At 44.0% G+C, this 22,114-nt stretch overlaps 1 protein-coding gene across 2 annotated transcripts in view; it reads right to left on the bottom strand.

Moving 5' to 3' along the window:
- Nucleotides 1-18,238, bottom strand: part of LOC137326930 (choline-phosphate cytidylyltransferase B) — a 51,471-nt gene extending 33,233 nt beyond the window's left edge. The window contains exons 1-2 of one of the 2 annotated variants that reach the window (XM_067992311.1): nucleotides 18,122-18,238; nucleotides 9,933-9,954 (exon numbers count right to left, since the gene is read on the bottom strand). In XM_067992311.1, the coding sequence (XP_067848412.1) occupies nucleotides 9,933-9,954; nucleotides 18,122-18,238 (139 nt within the window). The remainder of the gene's footprint in view (nucleotides 1-9,932; nucleotides 9,955-18,121) is intronic. The other variant, XM_067992310.1, reaches the window with a different exon arrangement.
- Between the last annotated feature and the right edge of the window lie 3,876 nt (nucleotides 18,239-22,114).

Here is a 22,114-nt window from a genome sequence, read left to right as displayed (position 1 = left end):
CCAGGGAACAATAGACCAGTTAGCTTAACGTCGGTGGTAGGAAATATGACGTGATCTTTACTCAAGGATGCAATAGAAAAACATCTAGTAAATGAAAATATAATAAAGAACAGTCAGCACGTATTTCAGAAGGGAAAGTGATGTTTGACCAATCTTATTGAATTCTTTGAACAAGTAACACAAAGGGTAGACAAGAGTAATGTAGTAGATGTAATATATTTGGATTTTCAAAAGGCCTTCGATAAGGTACCATATTGTAAATGCATGACTAAGGTCAGAGCATGTGGAGTCAGGGGACAGGTAACAGAATGGATAGCAAGCTGGCTACAAAACCGAAAACAGAGAGAAGAGGTTAAGGGTAACTACTCAGTCTGGCAAAAGGTGGGAAGTGGTGTTCCACAGGGATTGGAACTGGGACCACAGTTGTTCACAGTTTACATTAACAATTTGGACTTGGGAATCAGAAGTACAATTTCAAAATTTGCGGACGACACCAAGTTGGGGGGTATAGTGTAGTGATGGTCTCCCACTGGAGAACTGGAGAAATTCCAGGTGTAAAGTTTTTGGAATTCCCAGTACCTTTCTTTTTAGCCACTTATACTAGCACAAACCACAAAGATAACTCCCTGCTTAGCTTTCTTAACCTAAGCAATTCTCATTGATGAAAGCTAATGTTTTGCTTTGGTGTGGCTTGTTGAAAAGAGGGCCAGTTTCATCAACATTAAAGATGTCTTCGGGTTTCTAGGGTGATAAAATATCAGGAATTTTTCAGCCTGGAAACTTTAGCTAGCTGCTCTGGCCTGCTTGAACCAGGTTGAATTCAATTATGCAGTAGATTTATTGCTCAGGACATATTTGGGGAGGGAATTTGAATGAACCAATAATTCAAATAAAGAGGTTCAAATTAAGCACCAGGGAGTCAAGTTTCCACTTGTTTACATAAGTAATATCAACGCAATCCAGGCAGAATCGGCCGAACCAGCGCAAAAGATCGGGGAATTTTAAACGGAAGTGAGTTACGCCCAAAACCACTTACATTCATGTTTTCCATGATCTTTTACACTGCTTTAAGATTCAATTCGCCGGATCAGGCCCCGCCAAGAAAACTGGCCATGCCCCAGGTCAAAATTGCGAGATCCCACCAATTGCACTGGTTCGGGAAGGCTCTTCAAATTGCACTCATTTTCTTTGGTACACAGGCACTAGTAGGCATGTTTTTAATGTTTTTTCATATCAAAAAATATCTAATTTACTAAGAAACTGACTAGTGTACACCAATGAAACTATTAAATGGTTCAGTATAATTTTTTTAAGTCATTTTCAGTGATTTTAAATCAGGTTACTCACAGGTAGAGGACTGGACTCATTAAAAATGCTTATTTTTGGTGATAAACCCACTTTCCGCTGTATTAATAAAACTGCATCTGGTTACCATTCTTGAATATACCAAGGAATACTTTTTAATGGAAAGAAAACAAAAGAAACGACTACGTTCTATTAAGCTGCCCGATTGCACTGGTTCATGGAAGTTTTTACATTTGTGATTATGCAAATTAATTTTATCAGAAACTTGAACTGTAACCTGACCAGCTCAATTTCAAGCGCATTTTGGGTGCAATTTCCCGATTGCGTCCAAAGCAGAAACTCTACCCCCAGATTTTCTATGGGAGGCATTTTTTGGGCAATTTTAATTCAAATTAACAGATAATTTGAATTAAGCAACTTTGAATTCAAAGTAGTACTATACTTATTATGCCTGACATACAGCAGCTTAGAGGCGTAACCATTCTAGAGCAACCTGTTACTGTTTTTGTACCACTAACTGCACATGGAACCATATATAGAGCCAGCAAAATGATGGACAGCCTCGCTCCTTGTCTTCAATGTTTCTAAACTTCTATCAAGGCCTAGCAGAACATACCAAGAACAAAGAAATCATGTTAATAATGTAGCAGTACACGTAATTATGATGTATACCATACATGAAATAAAGGACACTGGATGCTCATTTATGGAATAGAGAATATGTTCAGCTAAAGCCCTGGCAGCAAAGTGCAAGTTGTCAAGTTATTGATGGGTTGTGCTTGGCAGTTCATGGATTGAATATTTTCTGTTTCCCACGGATAGGCAGACAAGAATCTATCGATGTCGTAGAAGTGTGGACGAATATGTGATTAGTTTAATTTTCAAAAACTTGAATTTTGAGGTCCCAGCGATGGGGCAACACCCAACTGTGCAAGGTGATGCAGACACGTGCCATTGTTAAGGCATGACACTGGGCCCAGGTAGTTTCAGGTCTGCCAGAGCCACTGTTATTACACATGAATTTTTTTTAACTTTACAGCACCATTCTATACAAATGTATCTCCAAAGTTTCATAATTTGCATCACTTTTTAAAGAAACAGAACTGTTTTAATACACTAATATTAAACAAAACTACCTTAAGCCATATAAATCAATAACTTTGAATAGTGCCAAAGGAAGTATAAGTACTTAAGAACATAAACATTTTTAGGAGCCGGAAAAAATCATTAGGCCCAACAGACCTAACTCTACCTACCCCTTCTAAATTTCTCCCCTCCTTACTCCCCTCTTGAAAGTGAACACTCGTGCTGGTGTATGGTTCTACAGGTGCCAGTCACTCTTCAGCACCTTGTGTGAGCCTAAACAATGAGTGTTGGCAGGAACATAGGAACAGGAGTAGGTCATTTAGTCCCACAAGCTTGTTCCACCATTCAATTAAATCCTGATCTATGCCTCAAATCTATTTATCTGCCTTTCCTACAAATCCCTTGATAACCTTACCTAACAAAAATCTATTGATCTCACTCTTGAAAATTTCAATTGACCCAGCTTCCATAACCTTTTGGGGGATTGGGTTCCAGGTTTCCACTACCCTTTGGGTGAAAAAAAATGCTTCCTGATTTCACTCCTAAATGGCCTAGCTCTAATTTGAAGATTATGCCCCCTGATCCTGGATTCACTCAGTCGTCTGCACAAAAGAGCCCTGCAAATACACCTACACCCACTCTGCAGTGACCCAACGGGTGGCATTAAGTGTGCATGTTCATGGTGAACCCCATGAAAGGGACCTATTCCACAAGCCAGTCAAGAATGGGCAAGACGTGGCAAGAATGGGCAAGACGTGGCAGTAGTGGTGATAATAATATTTATTGTGCATGTGGCAGAAAAGAAATATAAATAAAAAACATGAAAAATCATCAGACACCCTTGTGCATTCCCTTTGTGCTCACAAAACCTTTGCCTTGCGTTTCCGGGAACCCCTACGTGGTGCTACCCCTGTGGCTTCAGCAGAGGTAGTGGCAGGTTGCTCTTGTCCATGCCCTGACCAATTAGATGCTTTGGGCCGACGCCCTCTGGGTTTCGGTGCCAGTGAGGGCCCCACCAAAGACTGCTCCACCTGCACCTGTGCAGGGGCAGACTTGGCCACCTGGAGAGGGGGCAGCACTGCGGGTACTGGTTGAGAGGGGGGCAACGGGTGAGACGTGGGAGCGCTTTGAGTGGCGTCCCCACTTCCATGTCCCCTTTCACCATCATTCCTCTCGTGGCCCAGGCCCACATCACTCCTTCCACCCTGCTGGACGGCAGTTTGGAGGGTTTATGTGAGACCTTGGACGGCCACCTGTAAAGTATCTGTCAGCCAGTTTAAGGTGGCAGAATGTTGCTCACCCTGAATCCGAACGGCCGTTGTCAGGGCCTGAACGGACTCATTGATGAGCTGTGCTTGACGCTCGATGGAGGCTAGCCTTTCCTCCATCGCAGACATTCCCACACCTACCCACGACACTATCTCAGAGATGCCTTCACATCCCTGCGACACTATCTCGGAGATACCCTCCTGTTACTGTGCCACTATTCCCCTCATGCAGGAGTTGGACTCCTCCATCCTCTGTGCGATTGTGGAGAGTGCGCGTGGCATCTGTTCCAGCACCTCGGCAATGTGCTGCTGCCCCTCAATGACTCTTCTTTTCACGGCTGGCCCCCAGGGTTCAGCATCTGGGTCCAGCTGAGCAGAGCCTGGAGAAGAGTGCTCCCACCGACACGGACTCTCCACGGCTGCCCCTGCCACCAGGGTCTGCTCGTGCTCACGTGTGTGATGACTCACCATGTGCAAGCCCAACTAAGTGAGGACGGGGACCCACCGAGGTGTGTGTATCTGCGCTGGTGGATGCATGGCTCAGATGTGACGATGGACCCTCAGAGGCCGGCAGGTCCTCTGAGGAATTGCCCTCCACGGTCACGGCGCTCGCAGATGGGCCTGCAAGAGAACAGAAAGCAATATTAGGCATGTGGACAGATGTTGAGATGCTGCAGATGCCAAGTGATGCTAAGATCATTCGCTATCGTGAGTGCTGAGTGTTAGCTTTCTGTCACCGGCTGCTTGTGCGGTCCCAGCCTCGGCATCCGCCACGGACAGACACTCCAGCGTACGGCTGATCTCCAATGCCTGCTGCTCTGTGTCTGTTAGTGCCACCTGGTATGGCGGGCCCCCTCCGGTCCTTGCCCTCTCCCGGGCGTTTTGGCATCTCTTCTCCTATCAAGGCAAAACACAGAGGCGTGATTGAGTGATGGTTGCATGGTGACCCGCTGCATGCATTGGTGTGGGTGGGGTTGAGCGTGAGGGAGATACATGGGAGGGTGCGTGTGCAACATAGCCATGATATTGTATGAGGATTGGGTTGCGTGGTAGTGTTCGAATGGGGACAGGGGCGGTGAGTATGTGCAGGCAAGGTGAGGATGATGGTTGAGTGGATGTGAGGAGTGATGCGAGAGCATTGTGGTAGTAGTGCAGAAGGGGTTGTGTGGTAGTGGAGGTGATGTGGAAGACGGAATGTGGGAGAATGCGTAAGTATACTCACTTTGGCTGACCCAGTTAGGTCATTAAATCTCTTCCTGCATTGGACCCAGGTTTGTGGCACATTGCCGCTACTGGTGACCTCCTCAGCCACCTCCAGCCAGGCCTTCTTCGTGGTGGAGGGAGGGCACTTACTCCCATCGGATGGGAAAAGGATTTCCCTCCTCCTCCTCACCCCATCCAGCAGCACCTGGAGTGAGGAGTCCGAAAATCTTGGGACAGCTTTCCCTCTTGCCTGCTCCATGGTTCAGAATTGGTTGTTTGCTGCAGGAGGAGCATTGGTGGACTGCCCCTTTAAATAGGGCTCCTCCAGCTGACAGACCTTGCTGCGCATGTGCAGTCCGCCTGCTGCACAGCTTTCCAGTGCGAAACCCGGAAGCACAGGTAAGTGGCTCCAATTAGCCTGCGATTCACTGATTTCACCGGGCGCGTTACCCACGCGCCCAGTCGATCCCCTGCTGAGAACCCGCCGCCCTCCTAATATCGGGCCCCTGGTCTCTCACCATAAAGAAAATATTCCGATTCATCTTTCTCAAAGTGGATGACCTCACATTGAACTCCATCTGTCATAGTTTTGTCCACTCACATTCTGCCTATGTTTCTTTCTGTTCCTGTTTATACAATTTACTGTGCCTTCTAATGCGGTGTCATCTAAAAACCTGAAACTACAACTCTCTATTCTTTCAATCAGGTCTTTATATATATGGTGAAAAGATGAGGCCCAGTACAGATCCATGGGAAAAACCACTTGTCCCATCCTGCCAATCAGAGAACATTCCATTTAACCCTAATCTTTGTCTCCTACCTCTCAACTAATTACTGACCCATGTCACTAGGTTATCTTTAATTCCGTGCGCTTTCATTTTTGCTAATAATCTCTTGTGTGGAACCTTATCAAATGCCTTCTGAAATCCATATAGACAACATTCATAGACACTTCCCTATCCACCATGTTAGTGACTTCCTCAAAAAATTCAACTAGTCAGAGATGACCTACCTTTCACAAGTCCATGCTGACTTTCTTTGATCAGCTCATATTTGTCCACACACTTGCTCACTGTCTCTGATTATACATTCCAGTACCCTACAGCAGATGGTAAACTGATGGGTCTGCACTTACCTAGATTTTCCCTCCCTTCTTAAATAATGGAGTGACATTTGCAATTTTCCAATCCAAAGGCACAATTTCTGAATCTGGAGAGCATGAAAAATTATGACTAACCCATCTGCAATTGCCTCACTTATTTCTTTTAATACTTTGGGGTGGAAACCATCAGGTCCTGGAGAATTGTTTATCTTAAGCCCCATTTTCTCCATTGTCATTTTTTACTTTTATTAAGTTCCTCTCATTGCCTTATTTTTAGGTTCCCTTATACCACCGATATTTTGTCCTCAGTCATTGGGGTATTACAGCCGAGCCTGATCTGTCCTTATCCACATCCACATGTGCACGTTCCACCACGGTTCACTGGTCAGTGACCAGGAGCTGGGACGCTGACTGATTTTCTCCCCTCTAGGCCAGAAGCACTGAAATCAATTATACTGCCTCTACAGTCACATAAGGACTTGGGTTTGACCCCAGATATGTGCTAATTTACCACACCGGGGTATTAGTTGGAACACTCTAACTGGCCTCATTGTCCCTGAGTTAGAATGTGCTGGAAATCAGCTATGGTACCTGCTCCTGATTGATACACAGTGACCTGCTAGTGATGCAAATATGTGGGTATCAGATGAGGATGTGGTTTGGTTTCGATCCTCTCCATGGTTGTGATGCCCTCCACTTTTGAATAGCTAACCAACAAGGCAATCCAGGCTTTTTTCTACTTTGAACTGCCTCTGAGAATCGGATGTAGAAAGCCCAAGAATTAATGGTTAGCAATTCCCATGTGTTAGTGTCTTTGCATCATAACGCAAGCCTACTGAACTGGTGCAGCGTGTTTAGCGGAGGAGGAGATTGTTGTTATGAAGGCAGAATGCAAGACCCACAAAAAAATGTGTCACCACTGCCACTGGCTGTGTGAAGGTTGGTCTTTCTACTTTGAGGAGATCTTTCAACTGCAGGAGAATCGTGCATCTGCAATGATTGATAATCACAGGGGAAAAAAGCACCTTAAGAGTCCAATAAGAAATAACTTTGAACAGTCACAATTTGGTTACTAGCGGATGATTATCCATAACACAAAACTGTATCCAGTTCACTGCTAACCTTTGCTCACAGATAGTAAGGACGACTAGTATAGGGAATGGAAACATCACACTGTTGCAGTAGGGAGCGTCTTTCTGATATTGAAATACCTTATATGGGTTCAAACTCATGCTACACTTGACCTGTAATTGTTTAACAATGGGTTAAAAAACTGGAACATGTTTCAATCCCAAGTATGAACATTCCACACTTTGATGAGCACAAATTCACCTGAAATCAGAAACAAAAAAAAAGAAACTGCTATTGAACACTGTCCTGATCCACTGCTACAGAACCACACAATTACGACCATTTTTCAGTCCATTCGAACCGAGCACTGCTACCTCGAGCATCATCTTACACTGATTAGAAAATAAACTATTGCATCTCTAACCTCCCTCTACAAATTATAACCAACCATCATGAAACATTAATTTATCCAACATCAAAACAATCAAGAAGCATTATTTATGTTCCATCAGTAAGCCTACCATCTAGAGCAAAATACACCTCCAGTCCTATCTTACTGTCATGCAAAATAAATGTAAAGCTATTAGTGCAATGGAATGGTACCATGAACTCTCAAACCCATGGATCCTTAGATGCTGACTGTCCAAACCCAGCTGTGTTATTGAGAGATGCTCCAAGTGTCCACAGGGTACATATCCAGCAGGAGGAAGAGAAAGTTGGACAGTGAGTCACAACAGACTGCTCTCATGCAGCCTCCAGCAACACTGCCAAAGAGCTGGCAGCAGACTGTCTTGGCTGGAGCATGTTGTATTGATTGCATAAGGAGAACTAAGTGAAGAGAAAGAAATAACTGAAAGCCTTTATTTTGGTCATTTACACCCCTCCCATCGACTAAAAGCATGGCTCACACATGAGCGCACAGAGGGAGGGTTAATGCTGGTGTCTCTTTAGCATTCACATTCTGCTCTGCTGCCGAAAATCAGGCGGTACGCTGGTGGAAAATGATGAGGGGCAGGGAGGGTTACTGCAGGAACCCCACCCCTGACAGCACTACCAGCAATCTTCCTCTCCCCTCCTAGTATGGACGTTAGTCAGCTACCCCTTTAGTGTCCCCCACCCCCTCTTTTTAAATGCTGGTGGAGAGGTCTGACTTTCCTATCCCAATCACTGCTGATTTCAGGGACTGCCAGGAAAGGGATGGCACTGAACACTGGGGCAGCAGCAGCAAGCTAGCTCTTGGGAATGGTGGAAGGAGAAGGCCTAGTAGTGAGTGAATCTCCCTCTCTTCATTCTACGTAGCTGCAACTGGATGACCTGCAGCTCAGTAAGTCCCTCGTTAAACACCTTCAGGGTGTTTCTCCTCTTTTTAGATCTTCCTACTCCTCTTTGATGTACTGCAGTGTCACCAAATTTTGCTGGTCAGCAGTGTTGACCGGAGGTCACCGGTTACGGTTATTGGCTTAGTACAAAGAGGAGAAGAGTCAATTCTCTCTTAACTCTCAATTCGCTTTATTCACGTCGTTAGATCATATACATATAGCTTATACGTCTGGTTAGATATAGACATGCAGTTTGCACCAGGTTATACAGTTTTATACCCAAACTAGGATCTAAACGCACACCCACTAGGTTTCTCTGACACTCCCTGAGTGGTCACAGAATATAAAGGCTAATACCCGAAAAGGAGAGCTGATGCTGGCCAGGCGTTCCGTTCTCTCTCTCTTTCGACGTCGTCTCTACGTCCCTGACGTAGGTTCTTCCACTTCCCTGATGGTTGGTCTCCGGAGTCTTCGCTGGCTCCAAGCCCGAAATTCTTCATTCTTATTCCGAATCTTAGCTCTTCAAGCTTTGCTGTCTCTCTCCCGTTGGTTTAGGCTTGCTCGCCTAGTCCATGTCTTCTCCTCATTGGCTCTGTCCCAAGGACTTAGGTAGCATTACCTCATTATTCCTTTTCTAAATAAGGACTTTTGTCTTATCACATCTCCTTTGTCTTTCACGAAACTTAGCTAATTCAAACCGGTTTCAGCCAGCTCAGGCCAGCAACTGAACTCAGGTTACTTCAGTTCAAAAGTTGCTTTTGCCTGTGTGTCAGCAGTTCGGAATAAACTCAGTAGTTTCTGCAGCCCCTGGCCAACAGCGGTGATGGGCATGCTCACTCTGTGTCCTGCCAGGAGTCTTCACTCATTGTTTAATGACCCAGCCCAGGAAAATGGATCAGGGTCACAGTGAGGTTGGGGCAGCAGTCAGTAATTCTGTCCCAAACCCCATCTAGCAGTAATCCTGTCCCAACCCCCATCTGGTGGTGAACCTGCCCCGGAGGAAAATTCAACAATTCATATCTTACTTTTCCTGTCTTTGCTTTAGCTTGAATTATCAAGCGGACTCTGGTGGCACTAAAATGGGAATGTTCAGGATTTGGCCTCGAGCTCCACTTATATGGCCTTTCATGCCCTTGCTAACTCCCCCTGCTCCTTTGCATGCTTGTGTGCAAAGTCAATTTAAATTTATGCATAGCTTCAATTCTTTAAACTTGTGAGGTTTGGGGGATTGGAAAAGGCTGCTTCCTACTTGGGGGTTTAGGCAAATCAAGGAGCAGCCTTTGTGCACCAATAAAGAATCAGCCTTTACCAATCTGGGAAACTTAAAGAGACAAGACTCCTTACCTGAAATTACAAAGTATTTACAGCACAGAAACAGGCCATTCAGCCCCACTAGTCTATGCCGGTGTTTATGTTCCACATGAGCCTCCTCCAATCTTACTTCATCTAACCCTTCTATATTAGAAGCAATATATCCTTCTAATCCTTTCTCCCTCACTTACCTAGCTTCCCCTTAAATGCATCTATGCTATTTGCCTCAACTACTCCATGTGGTAGCAAATTCCATATTCCAATCACTCTCTAAGTAAAGAAGTTTCTCCTGAATTCCTTGTTGGATTTATTGGTGACTATCTTATATTTGTGGCCCCCTGGCTTTGGACTCCCCCACAAGTGGAACCATATTCTCTACATCTACCCTATTGAACCCCTTCATAATTTTAATGACCTCTATCAGGTCACCACTCAGCTTTCTCTTCTCTAGAGAAAAGTCACCACTCAGCTTTCTCTTCTCTAGAGAAAAGTGCCCTAGCTTGTTTAGTCTTTCCTGATAGTTATAACCTTTCAGTTCTGGTATCATCCTTGTAAATCTTTCAAGTTTTCAACCTTCAAGGAAGAGAGGAAGAAGGGAGAGGATGGGGAAGAAGGAAAAGAGGGGAAGGACTTGAATGTTTTGTATCTGGGGTCTTGCATTGGACATTTTGGTCCTGAACATCCGTGAGGGTCTCCTGATCTCCTGCCATAATTTCGTCAGACGATCAATGGGACCCCCAGAGAAATGTTGTAAATAGCCGTGTACGTTGTTTCTCTGGGCATTGTGCCAATCTTCTATCAAGGTTATGGCAGGAGATCAGGAGAAATCTGTGGAAATTCCAAGCATTTGTGTGTAAGGATTCCAATTTTTGTGTATTGGAGTGGGCTAGAAGTTTTTGTGTATGGGAATTTACATTTCAGTGTAATCGTAAGCTGCCTACTAACTGATTGCGGTGTGTGTATTTGGCCTCCCAGCTCCAAAAATTTGGATATCCCAGGTCTAAATGACAAGAGTCCAGTCATCGCTTTTTTTGTTTGCACGAGAGAAAATAATTCAATAATTTGGTAAATATGAAAGGAAGGACCGCATATTGTAATGTGTGTTCTTCTACTATTCAACAAAACAAACACTCATCCAGGCCCAATATGCATTATCCTCTATCAAATCTGTTTGAGGTATACATAATGGGGCCGAAGGTCCACAAAGGTTACATTCCGTCGTAAGTGCTGGGATGTAACTGCCAGGAACCTTCGTCGCTGAGTCCAGTAGACTTTTTGGGGTTGGGAGAGGTTCCCCCCTTTATATACCAATGGCAGGTGCCCACACCAGGAGGGCGCATCCACAGTGCCTGCTTGCAGGAGTCTGCAAACTGCGGCACTGGTTGCCAGGTCTGAGGCTGGATCCTTTCTCCAGAAAGAAGATAAAGGTGGCCCCTCCAGCCCAATTTTCTCTTCCATCATTTTTGAGTTGTCCCATTTTGATTTTAAGATTCTCTTTATCCTAACGTGTTTTAATAAACCTTTGCTATTTCTGCTCATACTTCGAATTCTCTACCACAGAAGGCTGTGGAGGCCAAGTCACTGAATATATTTAAGAAGGAGCTAGAGAGATTTCTGGACACAAAAGGCATCAAGGGGTATGGGGAGAGAGTGAGAATATGGTATTGAGATCAAGGATCAGCCATGATCATATTGAATGGTGGAGCAGGCTCGAAGGGCCGAATGGCCTACTCCTGCTCCTATTTTCTATGTTTCTATGTTTCTCTTAGCCCTCTTTTAACTCTCTTTTTGTTTCTATGACTGGATTATAGTATTTGTCATGACCTTCTTTTGTGTCACTAGTTTTAGTTTTGTCATAAGCATAATCTGTCCATTTATCTATAGAATCATGACCCTAAACACGTGCTGTTTTTTCCCTCATTGGAATGTCCCTGACCTACTTAAGTATCTCCCACTGTTGCTTCACCCTTTTATCAGTTAACTTTTCTCTTCAATTTATCCAGGCCACATCCCTTTGCATTACTCAGTAATTTGCTCTTCTCCAATCAATCAACTTTTTTTTTACACACTGTTTTATTTCCTTCTCTATTTGAACCTTAAAATTTATTATGTTATGATTGCACATTGCAATAACAGAGATGTGACTTGGGTTATGGTAGAACTAGGAACTGAACATTCCTGGTTATAAAATATTCCGGAGATTTAGAGTACGAAAGAAGGAGGAAGAATGGTAGTACAGAACAAGCTTGTGGATGGTGAAAAAGCTGAATCTACATAGTTAGAGGTAAGGAATAATAAGGAAATCAAACACTGGTGCAATCATAATGAGTGATGTTTAACCTCTACCTGGAGATGGAGAAATACCAGGCTGTATGGGCCCATACTGGAAGATCCACTTGGCATAAACTACCCCCTCAGTGCAGCAACCCACCCACTGACCATGAAGGGCACCAACCTCAACCAATACGACACCAGGTATTCAGGACCCTTCCCCACTATCCCCCAACCTACCTAACCCCAGAACTCAGGGCCAACCAAGCTGCCTCAGCTCCCCACCCTGCATTGCTCCCGACTAAACAGGCTGATATAACGATACGTTACCCCCAGAGACACTGTGCAATCAGGATGAACAGTGACTTCATAAACTATGTTAGGGAATGAATGCTCTTGTAAACTGTGTGTGATTGTACCCTAAACATAAAATGGCCTCATAAAATATATGTGAATGTACACATATATGTATAATAGCTTTATTATATATATGTATGAATGTAAAAAGAAACATTAACAAAAACACAAGAATTTTCTTTTAAAAGTGCCCTGGAGTCAAACGGTAAATGCCCTCTAGTGGGAGCTGTGATGGAAGCAGAACAGTCTCTGGTTGAGGGACTACATTCCAGGCATCTCTCCACATGTTGGAAATGTCTTCAAGGTCATTAAACAGTGAAAATAAAAAGAAAGACTTGCATTTATATGGCTTGTTGCCATATGTCTCAGAAATGTCTCAAAATGCATCAAACACAATGAATTACTTTGAAGTGCAGTGCCTGTTGTGCATTTTATGTATAACAATATTTGATAAAAATAAATCAGATGACTGACCAGTTAATCTGTTTGTGGTAGTGTTGGTTAAGGGTGCAATATTGGCCAGGACACCAGGAGAACTCCCATTCTTATTCAAATAGTTCCATGGGATCTTTAACATCCACCTAAATGGCAAACAGGGGCTTCATTTAACATTTCATGACAATGACAGCTGTGACTCCCTCCGTGCTAAACAGGAGTGCCAGCCTAGATTTTGTGCTCAAGTCCTAGAGTGAGGGCTCCTCAGTGCTCCTGTGGCTGAAAGGATAAATGCAGTGCGTGGAATAATACTGAGGCACAAAGATCAGAACCATCCTAGCTTCAATTCTTACTCTGTGCTGTGCTTACCAATCTCAGTCAGGGTAGCAGCAGAGGTGCTACAACTGGCCTTAGGGTCCCTAAGCTAAGAGATGGAATCAGCCAAGTTTCCTGATCTCAATCAATATCCATTGACTCCTGCTGGAAACTGTGGAGACATCAGGTGAGGATAGGATCGGGCTTGGCTATAATATCTCCCTAGTCAAATATCTCACTGATAATCACCATCCCGGCTCATGGATGAAGAATTTCTGCCAGTGGCCATGAAGCTCGACTCAGTTGCTGGCACTCTTGCTTCTGAGTCTGAAGGTAGTGGGTTCAATTCCCACTTCATAACTTGAGCACATAATCTAGGCTCAGTGTACTCCTGAAGGAGTGATCAAAATGTGGACGTGCTGTCCTTCACATGAAATGTTAAAACTGGGCCCTGCCTGTCTGCTAAATTTAATGATCCCATGACACTACTCAAACAACACAAGAGAGTTCTTTGGCTGTGTTGGCTAGCATTTCTCCCTTAACTAATATTACCAAAAAAAACTCATGAGTGTTTCTAGGATCTTGCTGTGTGTAACATTGCTTCTGCTTTTGCCTATGTAGCAATATTCATTAAACTAATTTATAGTATGTGACATGCTTGAGATGTTTTAATTCCAGCTTGAGTCAACGGCCTTCAGGAGGTGAAGGCAAAACATTGGAGGATAAAAATTATTGGTCATGATGATTAATTGAGAGATTGTTTAATAAATAATAATCACATATTGGAGGAGTGCTTGCACCTCTGTGTGGCCATTCCTTCAAGATGTACAGCACAAAACGTCCCATGAAGCTGCACTGGACTGCCATGTTGTCATTGAAAATTAATTTGGGTGCTAATTTCTGCCAATGGTCTGCAACAGGAAAGTTGTTATTTCACACACGGACACAAGCCACAGTACACCCAGAAGAAATTCAGGATGATTAAGCTGTGCAGTATTTGATAATTCAATCTATGAATTTCCATTTCCGGCCCAGCGAGGAAGGAGGCATTGCTGGACTTGGTTCTAGGGAATGAGACGGGCCAAGCGGAGCAAGTGTCAGTGGGGGAGCATTTAGGGAGCAGCGATCATAGTATCATAAGGTTTAGAATAGCAATGGAAAAGGACATGGACCACTCTAAAGTAAAAATACTCAATTGGAGGAGGGCCAATTTTAATGGGATGAGAACAGATCTGACCCGGGTAAATTGGTATCATAGATTGGCAGGCAAAACTGTAATTGAACGGTGGGCGGCCTTTAAAGAGATGATTCGGGTACAGGCAAGGTACATTCCAAGAGGGAGAAAGGTAGGGCAACCAAATCCAGAGCTCCCTGGATGATAAAAGAGATAGAGAATAAGATGAAGCGGAAAAAAGCAGCGTATGACAGGTGTCAGGTTGATAACACAAGTGAGAACCAGGCAGAATATAGAAAGTTCAGAGGGGAAGTGAAAAAGGAAATAAGAGGGGCAAAGGGAGAGTATAAGAATAGACTAGCGACCAACATAAAAGGGAATCCAAAAGTCTTCTACGGACATGTTAACAGTAAATGGGTAGTAAGAGGAGGGGTGGGGCTGATTAGGGACCATAAAGGAGATCTACTCATGGAGACAGTGGGCATGGCTGAGGTATTAAATGAACACTGTGTATCAGTCTTTACCAAGGAAGAGGATGCTGCCAGAGTCTCGGTAAAGGAAGATATATTTAAGATACTGGATGGGCTAAAAATTGCGAAAGATGATGTACGAGAAAGGCTAACTGTACTTAAAATAGATAAGTCACCTGGTCTGGATGGGATGCACCCTAGGAAATTGCGGAGGTACTGGCAATAATCTTCCAGACATCTTTAGATACGGGGGTGGTGCCAGAGGACTGGAGAATTGCAAATGTTACACCCTTGGCCAGTCAGTTTAACCTCAGTGGTGGGGAAACTTTTGGAAACGATAATCTGGGACAGAATTAATGGTCACTTGGATGAGTGTGGATTGATTAGGGAAAGCCAGCACGGATTTGTTAAAGGCAAATCATGTTTAACCAACTTGATAGAGTTTTTCGAAGAGGTAACGGAGAGGGTAGATGAGGGCAATGCAGTTGATGTGGTGTATATGGATTTTCCAAAAAGCGTTTGATAAAGTGCCACATGGTAGGCTTACTATTAAGATTGTGGCCCATGGAATAAAGGGGGCAATAGCAACATGGATACAGAATTGGCTAAGTGATAGGAAACAGAAAGTAGTGGTGAACAGTTTTTTTTCGGACTGGAGGGAGGTGTGCAGTGGTGTTCCCCAGGGGTTGGTGCTGGGGATATTGCTTTTCTTGATATATATTAATGACTTGGACTTGGGAGTACAGGGCACAATTTCAAAATTTGCAGATGACAGAAAACTTGGAAGGGTAGTAAACAGTGAGGAGGATAGTGATAGACTTCAAGAGGATATAGACACTCTGGTGGGATGGGCGGACATGTGGCAGATGAAGTTTAATGTGGAAAAATGCAAGGCGATGCATTTCGGTAGAAAAAATGAGGAGAAGCAATATAAACTAGAGGGCACAATTCTAAAAGGAGTGGAGGAACGGAGAGATTTGGGGGTGTATGTGCATAAATCGTTGAAGGTGGCAGGGCAGGTTGAGAAAGCAGTTAAAAAAGCATACGGGGTCCTGGGCTTTATAAATAGAGGCACAGAGTACAAAAGCAAGGAAGTCATGATGAACCTTTATAAAACACTGGTTTGGCCACAACTAGAGTATTGTGTCCAGTTCTGGGCACCGCACTTTAGGAAGGCTTTGAAGGCCTTAGAGAGGGTGCAGAGGAGATTTACTAGAATGATTCCAAGGATGAGGGACTTAAATTACGGGGATAGACTAGAGAAGCTGGGATTGTTCTCATTGGATCAGAGAAGGTTATGGGGAGATTTGATAGAGGTGTTCAAAATCATGAAGAGCTGGACAGAGTGGATGGAGAGAAACTGTTCCCAATGGTGGAAGGGTCAAGAACCAGAGGGCATAGATTTAAGGTGATTGGCAAAAGAACCAAAGGTGACATGAGGAAAAACTTTTATACACAGCAAGTGGTTAGGATCTGGAATGCACTGCTCACGGGGGTGGTGGAAGCAGATTCAATCATGGCCTTCAAAAGGGAACTGGATAAGTATTTGAAACGAAAGAATGTGCAGGGCTACGGGGATAGGGCAGGGCAGTGGGACTAGCTGGATTGCTCATGCATAGAGCCGGCGTGGACTCGATGGGCCGAATGGCCTCCTTCCGTGCTGTAGCCTTCTATGATTCTAAGATTCTATGAGGGAAACTATGATTTTTTTTTTGTTTGATAAGATTTCACTTATTTGCTTATTCTCCCCCCTCTATTTTTTTTTAGATTTTATCAACTGCTTTACATCTTTCAAGTTGTCCTCCTTGACTCAGGTGAGCTACTCACAGACCTCTCTGCCCAAGTCACTCTGCATCTAGCTGCCAGGAGATTGGTCAGTGTTCTAGTTTGACTCACCCTCTGATTTTACCTTTGTTATTGAAAGCACCTATGACATTAAAGTTCTCACCAAACAACTAAGCACAGATACAAATTGCCTTACTACCATTTTTACTCTTTGTATTTACTATTTTCCTCAGTTCCCTCCCCAACTCTACATTATCCACCTTAGCTAAGATGATGAAATTTTGAAAATGCCAATCGTCTCCACAGAAGCTATCAACGCTGGTCTTTTATTAACCACCAAGGCTGGACCTGGGCAGTGCAGGAAGGCCCTTTCAGTTTTCTATCCCTCTGCCAGTTGGCCTGACCAAAGATTTCCCTCTAGTATTGCTCTTCCTTTGTGATGAGTCTTTATCAACCCTGCATTCTTTGACTGTGAAAGTGGGTCAGATAGTCCTTATGGCCTTGATATCATTCCTAATGTGTGGATCAGCCAAGTCCATGGGTGATAAAAGATTTTTAGTGTTACTCATAGTGGGATGCTCCTTTAGTATCGCACCAGGGAATTGTTATAACTGGCTGGCCGGCTATGGCGGCAATACTCAATCACACTAGGATTATTAGAGTTTATTGACTTGTCATAATGTTACTTACTTACATTATAAATGCAATAACTAAAAGAACAACAGAGACCTGATTAAAAATGCCAACTGAATTTGCAAGTTACAAAGTTTGATTTTAGTACGGTATTTCTCAGGTGAACACTCTGAGTTGTAATCAATTGGCTGCAGTTACCAGGTGACGTGACCACTCCAGTTTATTACTCTTAATCAAAAGATACTTTGTTTCTTGTTTTAGTTAACTCCCACCACCTTGTTTATTCCCTAAAGTTCAAACCAACATGCAGAAGCTACAGATGAAAAATTAATTCTGCCATTTGTTGTGACTGCTACTTTATGTTCCAAATGACTAATTCCGTGTAGTAATCTGTGTAAAGTCAGCTGCCCAACCGCCTCGTCTTGGATGAATCATTAAATATATGCAACTTATCTTTTCAATACTTTCACTCTGATGGCAGCATTTTTAATCCATGGTAAAAATATGATACAGTTTCAATTTCCCAGGAGAATTTGATACACCAGGTAATATTGGACTATTCTACTTTTGTTGTGCATTGCACCATGAACATAGTACAGTATATATATTTGAAGCAATTTTTAATGTTATTATTCTTAGCAAGTTTATACCCTGCAAGCTGCAAAGAAGAATCAATTATTAAAGTGGGTAAAGAAGCACTTCATTATGTTGCAAACATTTAAATTTTTAAACCTCTAAAGCCTTGTACATCATCTTTTTTTCCCTTCACAGCCGTATCCTGATGTAGGAACGACTGTGAATGCTGATTCTCTGAATAGTTGGGCATACAAAAAATGAAGCTGTCTAATTTACTGGCCACATTAAACGTACAATAAGGGCACAGCAAACGGAACTATTGTTTATAAATCCCTTAGAGGATCATGCTATCTTGCTTCTTTTCCCTCAATAATACTGTATGCCTTATAAGTGCTTAACTACCAAATATATATATCACACATATCCATTATTTGACTCACCGTACGAGGATGAGGGCAGGTGTGTTCTATTTCCTCCATAGTCTTTGATGGAAGCTTATAACAGGGGGATTTTGGGATACCTTCCAGTGACTCAGCATCAAATTTAAGAACTGGCATGACCAAGGAAAAGCTGCTGTCTCCACGACCAAACTCCAGCGATCCCTTTATTGTCTGTCAATTGTTTTTTCCCCTTGCTATTTAAATTTTAGGTCTCACACCCCCAGGGAAATGTGAACATTATTCTCTCATTTAAGCTATGAGGCAGGGCCTTCAGTTGTCGCTATAACAACCATTCAGCAGCAGGTTTGTCACTACCTCGCAAAGCACATTCATTTACATAATGTGCACTGGTTGGCTGTTTCCACGACTGAGATGAGAGTAAGGCAAGGCATATAATTCTTGTGCTGTGCTAGAGACAGTGACGACTTCAGCCTGAGCCAAGAGGGGAGGCAGATGGGGGAGGCAAAGCACAATTGCAGGGAAACAGACGTCTAGTTTTCTCACAATTATTTACTCGGATCTGCAAATTGAGATCAGGGAGCAAATTCGAGAGAACTACTAGCTTGTCTAACCGCCTTAACGTCAGTATTGCTGAGAGATACTACAGTAGATGTACTGTGGTTAAATAATATTAGTATCTTTAGTAGTGATCACAGTGGTCAAAGCTGTAGATCAGACTGACACTACTACATATAAATGTTAGCTGTTTCTACTATATGTACTGCAGTATAAGTTAATTTTGTCATTTACTTTACTCTTTGATACATATTTAAATGGTAATACATTCAATGTTATTCCTTTTGTTTAGTTTACTATAGATTGAGATTAAATATTTTTAAATCATTCTCGGGATGTGGGCATCATTGGCAAGGTCTCATTTATTGACCATCCTTAGTAGCTGTGAGAAGATGTTGGTGGGCCTTCTGTAGTCTATGCGGTGAAGGTGACCCCACAATGATGTGAGGTAGATTTCCAGGATTTTGACCCAGTGACGATGAAGGAACGACGATATATGTCCTAATCAGGATGGTGAATGACTTGGAGGAAAATTTGGAGGTGATAGGGTTCCCATGCACTACAGAATACCCAGGCATTTGTGTAGCTGGTCCAGATTCTGGTCAATGGTGACCCCCAGGATGTTGATGGTGGGGGATTCGGTGATGGTAATGCAATTGAACGTCAAGATGAGGTGGTAGGCTCTCTCTTGTTGGAGATGGTCATTGCCTGGCACTTGTGTGGTGCAAATGTTATTTGGCACTTATCAGCCCTTGTTGCATGTGGGAATGGACTTGCATCTGAGGCATTGCAAATGGAGCTGAGCACTGTGCAATCATCAGCAAATAGCCCCACGTCTGACCTTATGATGGAGAAAAGATCATTGATGAAGCAGCTGAAGATAGTTGGGCCTGGGGGTTGTTCTGCAGAACTCCTGCAGCGATGTCCAGGGGCTGAGATGATTGGCCTCCAACAACCACAACCATCTTCCTTTGTGCTAGGTATGACCCCAGCTACTGGAGAGATTTCCCCCGATCCCCATTGACTTAAATTTTACTTGGGTTCCTTGGTGCCAGACTCGGTCAAATGCCACCTTGATGTCAAAAGCAGTTACCCTCACTTCACCCTTGGAATTCAAGCTCTTATGTCCATGTTTGGACCAAGGCTGTAATGAGGTCCGGAGCCGAGTGGTCTTAGCAGAACCCAAAATGAGCATCGGTGAGCAGGTTATTGGTGAGTAAGTGTCGCTTGATAGCACAGTTGACGACACCTTCAATCACTTTGCTGATGATTGCTGATGATTGAGAGTAGACTGATGGGGCGGTAATTGGCCTGGTTGGATTTGTCCTGCTTTTTGTGGACAGAATATAATTGGGCAATTTTCCATATAATCGGGTCGTTACCACTGTTGTACCTCGAAGGGAATAGCTTGATTAGGGGCTAGTTCTCGAGCACAGGTCTTCAGCACTACTGCCGGGATGTTGTTGGGACCTGTAGCCTTTGCTGTATCCAATGCTTATAGCCATTATTGATGCCATGTGGAATGAATCGAATTGGCTGAAGACCAGCATCTGTGATGATGCGGACTTCAGGAGGAGGCTGAGAAGGATCATCCACTCAGCACTTCTGGCTGAAGCTGATTGCAAACGCTTTAGTCTTGTCTTTTGCACTCACGTGCTGGGCTCCACCAACGTTGAGAATGGCGATACTCGTGGAGCCTTAGTTGCTCATTGTCCAAGACCATTCACGACTGGATATGGCAAGGCTGCAGAGCTTTGACTGGATCCATTGGTTGTGGGATTGCTTACCTCTGTCTATAACATGCTGCATTTGCTGTTTAGCATGCGTGAAGTAATGTGTTGTAGCTTCACTAGGTTGACACCTTATTTTCAGGTATACCTGGTGCTGCTCTTCTATGCTCCTCATTGAACCAGTGTTGGTCATCTGGCTTGATGGTGATGGAGGAATGAGGGATGCACTTGGTCATGAAGTTACCAATTGTGGTGGTTTGCAATTCTGCTGCTGCTGACTTCATGGATGCCCAGTTTTGAACTGCTAGATTTGATCTTAATCTATCCCACTCAGCAAGGTGGTAGTGTTACATGACATGGTGGAGGGTGTTCTCAGTGTGAAGACTGGACTTGGTCTCCACAAGAACTATGCGGTAGTCACACCTACAATGGACAGACGCATCTATGACAGGTAGGTTGGTGAGGACGAGGTCAACTAGGTTGTTCCCTCATGTTTTTATCTCTCACCACCTGCCGCAAGCCCAGTCCAGAAACTTTGTCCTTCAGGACTCGGCCAGCTCGGTCAGTGGTGGTACTACCAGACCACTCTTGGTAATGGACATTGAAGTCCCCCACCCAGAGTAAGTTCTGTGCCCTTGCTACCCTCCGTGCTTCCTCCATGTTCAACGTGGAGGAGTACTGATTCATCAGCTGAGGGATGGCAGTAGGTGATAATCAGCAGGAGGTTTCTTTGCCTATGTTTGGCCTGAAGCCATGAGACTTCTTGGGGTTCAGATTGAATGCTGAAGGTCACTCTCACCCGACTGTATATCACTGTGCTCCCACCTCTGGTGGGTCTGTCCTGACAGTGAGACAGGATATAATCAGGGATGGTGATGGAAGAATCTGGGATGTTGGCTGTTAGGTATGATTCTGTGTGTGAGTATGACTATGTCAGGCTGTTGCTTGACTAGTCTATGGGACAGCTCTCCCAACCTTGGCACCAGTTCCCAGATTTTAGTGAGGGGGACTTTTTCGGGTCAACTGGGCTGGGTGTGACTTCGTTATGCCCTGATTCAATGCCTAGGTCGCAGCTGCGGGTTCTGTCCATTTTTATTCTTGTTATTCTTTGTTGTGGTTTTTGATACAACTTCAAACAGGACTACATTCTGTTACTGGGACTGTGATTAATTTTTTTAAAAATTTGTTTATTGAGAGTATCCAGTTTCTCTGTTACCTTTCATCCTCTGGTTACCCTGGGCCATCTGTAAACCATCTGCAGATGACCTGCTCCTACTCTCTTACCAATGCTACTTTGAGTTGACCAATAGGAAATACACAACTTTTGCCCAGGATGCCTCTCCCTTTGATTTTTCCTCTCTTCCCATGGGAAGGTGCCTGGTCTCTGCTTGACATCTCCCCAGAGCAGCAAGATCGAGATCAGCAATTCAATAGTACAAAGAAGTGAACCTGCATTCTGCCACTTGTGTAGTGCCAGGCAATAGTATATCATAAATAACAGGTTGAATAAGCACCAGATGATATTGAGTCATCAATGACCCGAAAAGGTCATCAACCTGAAACATTGGGCTCGATTTTACCGTCGGGTTTCCTGTGCGTTTCCAGCGGGGGGGCCCCGAAAATCCCGATCTCCAGGCACGTGACCGGATCGCGCCACGATCCCGCCCACTTCCGGGTTCTCCGATGACATGCGGGGGTGCGTGCGCAGCCCCCGCTGGTGGGAATCCCGCAGGCAATTAAAGCCAGC

Source organism: Heptranchias perlo, chromosome 11 (genome assembly GCF_035084215.1).
Source record: "Heptranchias perlo isolate sHepPer1 chromosome 11, sHepPer1.hap1, whole genome shotgun sequence".
Taxonomy (NCBI): domain Eukaryota; kingdom Metazoa; phylum Chordata; class Chondrichthyes; order Hexanchiformes; family Hexanchidae; genus Heptranchias; species Heptranchias perlo.
Note: the sequence above shows the minus strand (reverse complement) of the source record. Positions and strands in the feature narration are given on the sequence as shown.